Source organism: Protopterus annectens, chromosome 7.part0, assembly GCF_019279795.1.
Source record: "Protopterus annectens isolate FY-2018-M chromosome 7.part0, PAN1.0, whole genome shotgun sequence".
Taxonomy (NCBI): domain Eukaryota; kingdom Metazoa; phylum Chordata; order Ceratodontiformes; family Protopteridae; genus Protopterus; species Protopterus annectens.
This window is the reverse complement of record NC_056739.1, coordinates 1,316,031,353-1,316,043,625: the sequence shown is the minus strand read 5'-3', so window position 1 is coordinate 1,316,043,625 and position 12,273 is coordinate 1,316,031,353. Positions and strand designations below refer to the sequence as shown.

The window sequence follows — 12,273 nt, the reverse complement described above, 5'->3', positions numbered from 1 at the left end:
TGTCAGTTTAACATACAAATCTTTAGGCCTGAAAACACCCTCAGAATTAGGTGCCTGCACAGCGACTCCGGACCCATCTAAGCTAGAGACATCCGTGGGTTCAATACTTAAAGCATCTCACAGCATACGAATGGGTCTCAGTAGAGGCCTGCAAATTAAAAGTAGCGGGCATCAGGGGCTCCAAAAGTGCCTCACTGAGTACCGGCAAACTAGCGACTGGCTTAGGAGAAGCGTCTTCTTCAGTTTGTTTTGGACCTCAACGGCCTGTCTCTATCTTTTTCTTTGCGTTTTTTTTAGGTATTCCAGTAGTAGGATTGCTAACCGACATCATTTTTGGATAGTTAAATCGTGAGCCAAAATATTTAGAAGCAAAAATGTACTGTCATTTAATAGTGTTTGATTAAATCTAGCACAAAACCAACAGCAAGGTACGTTATGATCACGGCCTAGGCAAGGAATACAGTACAAATGAAAATCCTTATGAGGTATTTGCTTCCCACAAGTAATGCAATTATTAACTTTTACTGACATCGGTAAGGAGCAAGAAAAAGTTTCCCCAATGGGGTATTTAGCTTTTAAGTGAAGACTTCAGTTCTGAAACTTGAAAATGAAAATTTTCGGAGTCAGCCGACCAGCACTTGCGAACTGCATCTGCTTCGGGTACCGCGGGGCAAGAAAGACTGATGTAATGGCATCGGCTGCATGTTTTATGCCAGTTGATAGCATACTGAGGTGTGAGCATAACAAAGCCTTTGCATGCCAACCCCTTGGATGTAAGTAAGATTGCATGGGTGTTATGGATAAGCAGAAAAGCTGAACTGCCCTTGATGGCTGACTCAATGATGACCCCTATCAGTCATCTTATATCCTGGTTGAAAACAAATAGGACACCAGACTGAGAAAAGAACTGATGGGTTGCAGGAACTATGATCAAAATATAGGAAACAAAAAAGGATCTGTCTGTTGATATTTTCCACAAGATACTTCAACATAGTGACAAAAGAAAAAAAAAGAAAAGCAAAAACATAACTTATTATTTACCTTGATGTCATGCAACCACAGGTATAAAGGTCGAGTCAAAAATGTTTGGTAGTAGTATCAGATATAAAATCAATAAAATGCAGAAGCTGTCATGCATAAATAAAATACAAAGATTTGCATGTAACGTATATGCTTTCTCAAGTGCTTGAATGAAATACCAGCCACAACTGACCTATAAATAAGTTTTATTTTTTGTCCCCAAGTCCCCAGCTATCTGCTTGCCATCAGACCTCTGAGTAATCAGCTGACACAATTGTTCCTCAAGATGTGTGAGACAGTCATCAGTACAGTCATTTAGGCAGATATCAGGGCTTGTATTTGTGTGCCCCTTCCACTCTCATGAATGGTCAGTAAGACGTCACCAGGAAGGGCATGCAATGGTTTAATGGCATGGCACTGAAACTCACGTGTATAAGTGATATAACCATGAAGAAAATCCTGCCTTCTGAAATGAACAAATCATGTGCATTTTTCTTGGCTCTACTGAAGAAATCAGTGCATAGGTTGTGCCCGTGGACCAGTACCCCTCTCCTACTGGGAGCCTTACCATACCAATTCCCAGTTATATTAGACACACTTCCTACATCATTTTTTAGACACCAGCCCTTCTTGAATATAATGCAAGGGACATCTACCATTGCTAGCCAATATTGCTTGCTTCAAAAATCTTCCAGTTTCTTTCCACTACATCTCTAATTACCCCTGCATCACCAGTGTAGGTTAACACCAACCACTTTGTGCAATCATAGTCCTTAGATTAAGAAAGATGAAGCTATTAAAATAAATCAGATATGGTACAGTGAAGGGTTCTAAATACTGCAATTGTTTTACTAAAAATGGCTGTTTATGTAGTATTTTGCAGGAACTGTCCATATTTCTATACAAGTACAACTGAGAGAGCTGTTAAAGATACAATGTATGAACATTTACACAATATTAAGATAGAGGACCATCATAACACCCTGTGGAGACACATTTACCAAAATGAGGGACATGAATTCAGTTTTTTTGTGCTAGATGTAATTGAACAAGACCTGGGGAGGCATGGGAAACAAAATAGGAGGTAAAGGAACTGCGCTGGCAGTTAAGGACACATGCCACTGGACCACATGGTTTGAATGATATGGTGTCCATGACAAGTGTGTTGAAAATGAAGTTTATCAATTTTGTTTAGGGTTCAAATGATGTCTCAGTTGACTATTTAGTTTTGAAGTTGTTTATAACTTTATATACATATATATATATATATATATATATATATATATATATATATATGGTTCTACCTGACATAGTCGAAACCACACAACACCGACAACCACATATTCGACAGTCCATAAACACGAAACCACACATAACCGACAACGAAATGGTACACAAACACGAAACCCCATACACTGCACACACCACAATAACAATTAAAACAAAACACATCCCCATTCCACAAACACACACACAACACAAGCACACCAAAATCCTTACAAGCCCACACTAAACCTTACCCTAACCCTCCTAACCCTAACTCACTTAACCCACCCCTATCGCCTCCCTAACCCTAACTCACTTAACCCACCCCTATCGCCTCTAACCCTAACTCACTTAACCCACCCCTATCGCCTCTAACCCTAACTCACTTAACCCACCCTATCCCCACAGACCGTCAATCTCCACACTTACCTGCTCAAGACTAACCGTCCGTCACACTACCACCTACCACAGCCTTTCCCCATGTCGGCATCCTCGGCGTTGGTGTTGTCATCCGTCGTGTCGGTCTTCTGCACTGTCGATGTTCTGCCACTCGCGATTAGCGCGGTCTTCTTCGATTAGGTAGAACCATATATATATATATGACATTTTAGTGAAATCAGCATGGCAATTTAGTAACCAATTAATTTCTTATTTTATATTTTATCAGTTAGTTAAGCTATAAACACATGATAGGAGGGGAGAGTTTATGTGTTTAAAAAGATGTTGGTGAGAATGCTTTTTTCGTCTGTGATGAAGTCCTGCAACAGTTTCAGGGACAAAAGTGATTAGATTGTATAAATTTGTTAATTTTGCTTATGAACATCATGATTGTGGTCAATAAAGTTACAGCTGTGGTTCGGTGTACTTGGCTTTGCTCCATGATTTCAGCGGTGACCGTTTGGAAAAGTGCTGACTCCCTGGTCAAGCTTTGCAATTATCTGCTCTTACGAAAACATGATTAAACTACAACAGTGCACACAATAGGCTCTCTCATAAATTGAGACTTGGCTTATTGGCTCACACTTCTAAATTTTATTTATTTTATTTATTTATCATTTGTTGACCGGGAAAGTCCGACTAGGTTCCACAAAGCCTGTTTTCAGCGGAGGCTCGGGAGAAATGCTCCAGATGCATGTCTTTGGAATGTGGGAGGAAACCGGAGTACCCGGAGGAAACCCACGCGAACACAGGGAGAACATGCAAACTCCACACAGAAGGCACCCCAGCCGAGAATCGAACCAGAGAACCTCTTGCTGTGAGGTAAATTTATCTTATTCATCCCTAAGCAACTCTCCAAACCAAAAAAATTGCTTCTCAGTTCTATCATCTATCAATACCAAGACAGAAATTTTAACTCATACTAAACTAGTAGGACTTACCATTATGAAAACATAAAATTAAACCACCATCACATAAAACAGGCTGTAAAGAAAACCCATCAATGTTTAGTAGCCCTCTATAAAGCCAAAACCTAACTAAATGTGCAGGCTTGGATAAGCATTGCCTGATCCCTACTGTCCTATAAACAGCCCCCATGCTCATCACTTTACAGTCCAATCAACTATCCTTACTTGACCAATGCTATAATAAAACGACAACATGTGCTGCGACCATCATCACGGGACAAAATCAATGACTTGCACTGAAGCAACTTCAGTGACTAGAATTAAGGCACTATTTAACCTTCTCACAGATTGTCACGACACATAAGTTCATATATGACCCAGACAAACTCTCCAACTCTACAGTCCCAAAAGATCACTATGGTCTTTTAAGAAAATGCTGCTAACTATTACTAAATCAGACAATACTGCTGCTAACTATTACTAAATCAGACAATACTGCTGCTAACTATTACTAAATCAGACAATACTGCTGCTAACTATTACTAAATCAGACAATACTGCTGCTAACTATTACTAAATCAGACAATACTGCTGCTAACTATTACTAAATCAGACAATACTGCTGCTAACTATTACTAAATCAGACAATACTGCTGCTAACTACAACTAAATCAGACAATACTGCTGCTAACTATTACTAAATCAGACAATACTGCTGCTAACTATTACTAAATCAGACAATACTGCTGCTAACTATTACTAAATCAGACAATACTGCTGCTAACTATTACTAAATCAGACAATACTGCTGCTAACTATTACTAAATCAGACAATACTGCTGCTAACTATTACTAAATCAGACAATACTGCTGCTAACTATTACTAAATCAGACAATACTGCTGCTAACTATTACTAAATCAGACAATACTGCTGCTAACTATTACTAAATCAGACAATACTGCTGCTAACTATTACTAAATCAGACAATACTGCTGGAGATTCTCTTTACTCCTTATCTCTCTTTCCAGAAACTGAAATTCTACACCTCTCTTTCAGAATATTAGAAAACAATACCATTTTTAAACTGCATTTAAAGGATCACCTAAAAATACTTGGCTATACACTTGTGCATCTTCAGGTCTGATCTAAATGTTACCTCTCTCTCTCAGCCTGTTTCTTCTGGGCCTTTCTACCCCACAGATACCCACTCTGTTACATGGCTCTCATGCTCTTCCTGGTATAAGCACAAATTGATCTACTGTTCTTTGTACTTCAAAAAACCTACTATGATTACTGTCAAACTCACATTTTTACAAAACAACTTCTGCCACAAAGCTTTGTAACAAATTTTGTTATATGTGAATGATAGGTAATCTGTTTTTATTTTCTCGTCTTCAAATTAAAGACTATATGACATTTTGTTCTACTGTGTATTACTTCCATTTCAGGTGTAACAATGTTTTTATCAAATTGTGACTAACTTTTATTGACCTAAAATGTATTTATGGTTATTGCCTAAAACAACTGTTTTACTGTTTACTCATTTTATTGTGTAGCTTTTTTCCCCAGGGCTTCCATACTCATTTTATTCTGTAGCTTTTTTCTCCAGGGCTTCCATACTCATTTTATTGGGTAGCTTTTTCCCCAGGGCTTCCATACTCATTTTATTGTGTAGCTTTTTTCCCCAGGGCTTCCATACTCATTTTATTGTGTAGCTTTTTTCCCCAGGGCTTCCATACTCATTTTATTGTGTAGCTTTTTTCCCCAGGGCTTCCATACTCATTTTATTATGTACTTTTTTCCCCAGGGCTTCCACTGAAAAGGGGCAGCTTGTCTTCCCAGTCAGACCATCCCAATAAACAAATGCTATAAATAAATAAATGCACCTCTGATAGATTAAACCATTGACAACTGTTAAATAGTATTTGTGTGGCAGTGAGAAGTGATTTACATCTTTTGATGCTGTTTCAGCTTCTCGACACTATTTTGTGGTGACTGCTGGGCATACTCTCGAGTGAAACTACAGCAAAACAGCTTGTTTTGCTATTCAGTGAAGTCTGAGAGATACAGAATATAATGATGTTGTAACTACTCAGTGAAGTCTGAGAGGTACAGTATATAATGATGTTGTAACTACTCAGTGAAGTCTGAGAGGTACAGTATATAATGATGTTGTAACTACTCAGTGAAGTCTGAGAGGTACAGTATATAATGATGTTGTAACTACTCAGTGAAGTCTGAGAGGTACAGTATATAATGATGTTGTAACTACTCAGTGAAGTCTGAGAGGTACAGTATATAATGATGTTGTAACTACTCAGTGAAGTCTGAGAGGTACAGTATATAATGATGTTGTAACTACTCAGTGAAGTCTGAGAGGTACAGTATATAATGATGTTGTAACTACTCAGTGAAGTCTGAGAGATACAGTATATAATGATGTTGTAACTACTCAGTGAAGTCTGAGAGGTACAGTATATAATGATGTTGTAACTACTCAGTGAAGTCTGAGAGGTACAGTATATAATGATGTTGTAACTACTCAGTGAAGTCTGAGAGATACAGTATATAATGATGTTGTAACTACTCAGTGAAGTCTGAGAGGTACAGTATATAATGATGTTGTAACTACTCAGTGAAGTCTGAGAGGTACAGTATATAATGATTTTGTAACTACTCAGTGAAGTCTGAGAGGTACAGTATATAATGATGTTGTAACTACTCAGTGAAGTCTGAGAGGTACAGTATATAATGATGTTGTAACTACTCAGTGAAGTCTGAGAGGTACAGTATATAATGATGTTGTAACTACTCAGTGAAGTCTGAGAGGTACAGTATATAATGATGTTGTAACTACTCAGTGAAGTCTGAGAGGTACAGTATATAATGATGTTGTAACTACTCAGTGAAGTCTGAGAGGTACAGTATATAATGATGTTGTTTTCTCAGTATTGGAGAATAATCAACATACTCCATGTGCCCCAATTATATTAGACATTAGATGGACCTATGGCTAAACTCTATAAACTGCAAATACATTTTAGCCACAACTACTACTTTTCTGCATCCATACAAAGATAAACTCTTCAAGTGTAAATTTTATGCTGACTGTTAAGAGGCTAAATGTGTTATATCAGTAAAAGTTCATTTTCTTCACATTTTATATTGGGGAAATACTAATGAGGCTGTCCAGAGTGATGCATATGCTAGTTACATACCAAACAAAGTCCTATACACGGGGGAGTGCACGGTCAAAACCAAATGAGCAAGAAACAAAAGTTGACCAGCAAGAGCAGACATAGATGTTGAAGTGAATCAGTCCTTTATTGTCACAAAATATTCAGACCGGTTTCGGCAAAGATTGCCTTCTTCAGTGTAGGTTTGTCCTACACTGAAGAAGGCAATCTTTGCCGAAACCAGTCTGAATATTTTGTGACAATAAAGGACTGATTCACTTCAACATCTATGTCTGCTCTTGCTGGTCAACTTTTGTTTCTTGCATATGCTAGTTAGCCACATTCTGTATCTCCCAGAATCATCCCCAGGAGGCATCTATTCATTGACTGATTCAGTACGTCACTTAAGCATGTAGATCAGAATGGCTGGTGCACCAATTCACAGCAGTGAACATGGCCAAAAAGCAGTGTTCATCTATCGAGAGTTACAGTGGTACAGGGATCAGAGGAATCACTACCAACTAAGGAAAATGCAACTGTGCCATAATGCCACCAAAGGCAGCAGTACAGGGAAAGATAGGTGGGGGGGAACTACTCTTGTGCTGTAATGAAACCTAAATAAGTACAGGGGTTGGGGTAGGAGGAAATACTAGCCACTGGGGATACTATATGTATGCCATAATGACACTTAGATAAGTAGGAGGACTGGGGAGTGAGAGGATACCCTATCCATAAGGTATACTACATCTGTACCATAGTGTCACTTAAACAAGTATGAGGACTAGCCATCGGGCATGCTACAAGTGTACCACAATGACATTCAAACAAGTTGGAAGACTGGGGTTTGAGGGGATACACTAGTCACCAGGGAGTACACTAAGATCTTATGTATTAACAGCATGTAAACTAGTACAGGAATTGGGCGGGGGGCTCCACTAGATCAGGGAAGGGTAGAGGAACTTTGGTGTGTGTGTGTGTGTTTGTGTGTGTGTGTGTGTGTGTGTGTGTGTGTGTGTGTGTGTGTGTGTGTGTGTGTGTGTGTGTGTGTGTGTGTGTGTGCGTGTGTGTGTGTGTGTGTTTGTGTATGTGTGTGTATATTTGGAAGTGTATTTGTGTGTAGGTGGGAGAATGAGGGGCTGTGGATATGCCTAAACAATGCATTCTCAACAGGTAACTACAACAATGTGAAGGTTAACAATGACCTGCACATCACAGTAATAACTGCATTTTAGAGGCATTTTAATCAGCTGACACTAAGGTTTCTCCTCAGTGTAAATCACATGCCTGTCAATCACCAAATACCAATAGCCTTTCATGCTAGGCCCTTTAATGAGCCCCCTGCTTTTTAATTTTATTTTAGTAACCTTTTAAAAAAGTTTGTGTTTATTTATTTGTATACTGATATATTTACATCATTGGACCTTATGACTTTATCACCCTATTTAAATGTTAACTGTAGATGGTATTTATTTTAAGTACTTTAAAAATAATATGAAATGAGTGAAAGATTCTATATTAATGCTTATGTAAAACTATGAATTACATGAATGTTTTTGTATTTTATTTATTTTATTTTAAATAAAGCTACTTGAACTTTTTTCAAACTTAATTTTGATACTTGTGATTTCTCTTAATCTGACATTTGAATTAATAGACTTGAACTCTGTCACATGGTTTTAGATTGCATCCTGTAACATCTGATTTCAAAGTTGTAATATTTTTTTCATTAACCATCAACATAGATATTGTTGTTCCTCATGGACTATTTCAGATTTCCTGTGTGAACTTTTCACATATTTATAATAATGTCATTTTCATTTATTGTTCTCATGCTATGTTTACATTGGTGTTAAAGATCCTGCTTCTTGTCATTGACCTCTTTCACCCTCTCTCCTACTGGATTCTAAATGTGACTCCCACTCAGAAGTGCGAAACCCTATAGTGTGAGCCTTGATGCATTAAAAACTAAACTGAGATTCAATCGAAAATAAAGTAACTTTTGTAATGTATTGTAATACACATCACTAATTTTTACAAGTGTGAAGCCCCATGCACACACATCTCCCCACCATACCCTACCTGCTTATATTTAGTAACACTGTGATCACTTCAACTCCAACTTAATATGCATAATCTCAAACTTGACCTACATTCCCCTGTTTCCAAGGATTCTAATTACAGTCCTCAAACTGTCTACAAGCTTCCCCCTCATTTCTTGCTGTACTCCGGGCCAGATTCAGTAACTCCTATGCTAAGTATACACTAAGTGCACACAATCTGTATTCAAGTACATCCCTATGGCATTTTTTGCATTTTTTATTCACTCAGAAATATTACACTAAGTGTACAAATGTTCTACACATTGTTGTAACCTTTATGAATCCTCCTCAGTATTTAAATCTACAAGAAAATTAGTAGGAAAACTAAAATTAGGAGGAAGAAGGTGTGAGCTGTTTGTGTTATCTGTTCACTCAGAATGGTAGGTGTTAATAAATCCCAGGGTTTATCTTTTATTTCCTGTCCTGGCATTCTTTATTTCAATTACTTCACAAATGCAATTTTCTGCACAAGATATATATGCAGCATTTGCTATGACATTGTTTGTAAGCTAAGGTCTAGATATACTGAAAATGATAACTTTAGATGATAGAAATTTTTAAGCAAAAACATTGATAAAGAGATCTTTATATAATAAACTTATGTATAGACACTCAAAAGTACTACTGCCTACCAGACTCACCTGTCCAGAGAAAAGAATATAATTCACTCCAGATGCATCTCATAGCTACACATCATTTTGAACACTGTCACATGGCATAGTCATAAATACCAGTTGCCAAGTAAAGGTCTTTTTTTAAACTAGTAGTCTAAGCAAAAAAAGGAAACCTCAATCTATGCTTTACTAGACAGAACTCTTTTAAATTGTTATACAGTCAGTGACAGCAAACAAAAACACCAGAATGCTCTATCAGTCATCATAACCTCAGTGCTAATTCCTGAAGTTGCAGGCTGCTACAACTAATCAAGAGTTATAATAATCATTAATGGTATTCTTGATGGGAAAACCCATCTTATGAAATGACCTCCAGATTTAGCTATAGTCATTTGAGTAGAACCGCAGCCAAGTTTTGACACACTGAAACTATAGTAACAAGCATTAGTTTAAAAAAATAGAGATAAAATACTCAAATGGTTATCAACAATCATTTTTCTCACTGCTAGCTTTTTCAGTAAATGCATTTAGTCTCTTAATATTTTTTAACCTATCACTCACAATAGTATTGAGTCTCTGTCATAAGACATGTTAAATATCCAGGAAAGTTCTTCATTGTAATCAAACCAAAATGTAAAGAAAATGTACTGTGATTTAAAAAAAAAAATAAAGGCATATTCAGCTGCTGCATGTTCTTAGAAAAGTGAGTTGACTACAGTTACTAAATGCTTGCCTAAGACAGAGCATCTGGACTACTTGAGAAACACACATTTTAGTGCTATTAAAGAATGTCTGTTTTATCATTAAAAATTATAATTCATAACTCAAACCAGTATGCGTTGTACTGTGTTTAATACTTCGGTGTGTGTGTGTGTGTGTGTGTGTGTGTGTGTGTGTGTGTGTGTGTACATGACTGAATCTCAAAATATTGAATTTCATTTGGCTTAGACCAGAATACCTATTTTTCAAAATACTGAAAACTCATTTGACTGAATCTCATTCTACTGAAAGTTTAAAATCCTGAATTTCAAAATACTGACACACACACATATTATGTTATCAAATGGTATAATTATGCTTTCTGGTTTTCCATTGTCAGTTAAATCATGTTTGTAAAATTATTGCACTTATTGTACTCCAAATAACTCTAGAGTCTGAGTTAAAATATTTAAAATTGAAATGACAGAAAGTATACCTGTCCCCATGGTCCAACTTGCCATGCTGAACATTCTGGCTGTTGACATGTTTGTAAAGACTCTTGTTTTGTCTCAGGGCTGCAAAATCTGTCATCTACTTGTTGTTCTCCAAAGTGACAAAGTATGTGGCGATGTCTATGACCTTTCCCACAGGTAACCAAGCACTGAAAATTAATAAATTAACCTTGTTAAATTATTTTTTTTTTCATTCAGCTTGGATCAGTGTAAAGCACTTTGCAATAGCAGAACATATAAATAAGTCATACAAGGCTACTAAGAGTATGTAGATATGTTGCTGTTGGACGGAAGGAAAATTGAGCAAACCAAAGCTTCATTAAATTATTATTATGAGAGTCAGATCTCAGTGCACACTGCACAACTGCATTTGCAGCTGTCAGAAAGAATGGATGTATTGTAAGCTTTAAATCATAATTAAGACAAGAGGCTAACTTGCAAGACTGTCATGCTAAAGAAGCACCAGGTGTTGTAAAGCCTTCCCAGTTTGTATATTTTTTGTTTAAAAATCTTTTTCACAAGCTAAAGTACTCAAAGTGCAAGAATCAGTCTCTGAGGGAGATTTTTAAAATGCAAATAAGAAATCTGAGGAAAAATGGAAAAATGTGAAATTAATTTGAGAAATGGCTGATAATACAGTACATCAGGGGCGGCTCGTGGCATCGGACTGCCGGACTGCAGCCCCCTCAGCTAAAAAGTAAAGTGTTTAACTGTGAGAAAAAAATGTAAAAAAAAAAAAAAAAAAAATACCTTTTTTTGTTTAAACAAACTTCGAGTCCGCGACTCGGAAGTACGCGCATGCGCATTGTGCACTTTAACTGCCTCGGGCTGCGGCGGTTTTAAACAGCTTTTTTTTTTGTTTGTTTTCATTGCAGCCCGGAGGAGTAATGAAGGCATCATTGTGATCCCCAGAAGTCTATGCGGTTCCAAACCGCATAGAATTGGAAGGGGCTCAGACTGCGACGTCCGCAGGCACGTCATGACGTGCTTGCTGGGCTAAATGCTGCTGATTGGTTGTCACTCTCTTCCCGGGCTTTATGTGCTGGGAAAAGAGCGAGAAGCAAACAGTTGCAGCCAGTTTCAGTTATGGACTTGTGGATTAGATTATTGGATTTGTTTTTATTTGCTATTGCTTGGCGGCCTAGCAGCTGAAAAAGAAGAAGAAGTATAGCTTCTTTAATTCTTGATGGTACGTATGTATGTGTATCAGTACAATTATATTAATTATTTAATAAATTATTAATTAATTCAATATTAGCCAGCCTTCGTATGTTAAATCATGCATAATATGAGTGCAATTTAGATGGCTTTATTTTAAAGAATTATATGGTAAACTCCAGAGAGTGTCAGTATGTAGTAATAGATTTCTGGAATGGATTTAGTTACATGGGCTCACAGCTTTGTGGAACAGGTTAAAATGTAGTAGCACTCTACAGTTAAAGTCTGAATTTCCTTTCTGTTTCTTTTCCATTGCTAGTTACTGAAAAAATGCACACATCAATTTTTCACTTAATCGAAACTACTTTGGGTTATCATTCA

At 37.1% G+C, this 12,273-nt stretch overlaps 1 protein-coding gene across 1 annotated transcript in view; it reads right to left on the bottom strand.

The window, feature by feature from the left end:
- ADAMTS9 (ADAM metallopeptidase with thrombospondin type 1 motif 9) overlaps positions 1-12,273 on the bottom strand; it is a 1,232,634-nt gene that overhangs the window by 572,582 nt on the left and 647,779 nt on the right. Inside the window, exon 22 of the mRNA XM_044077927.1 lies at positions 10,719-10,883. Coding sequence (XP_043933862.1) covers positions 10,719-10,883 — 165 coding nt within the window. The remainder of the gene's footprint in view (positions 1-10,718; positions 10,884-12,273) is intronic.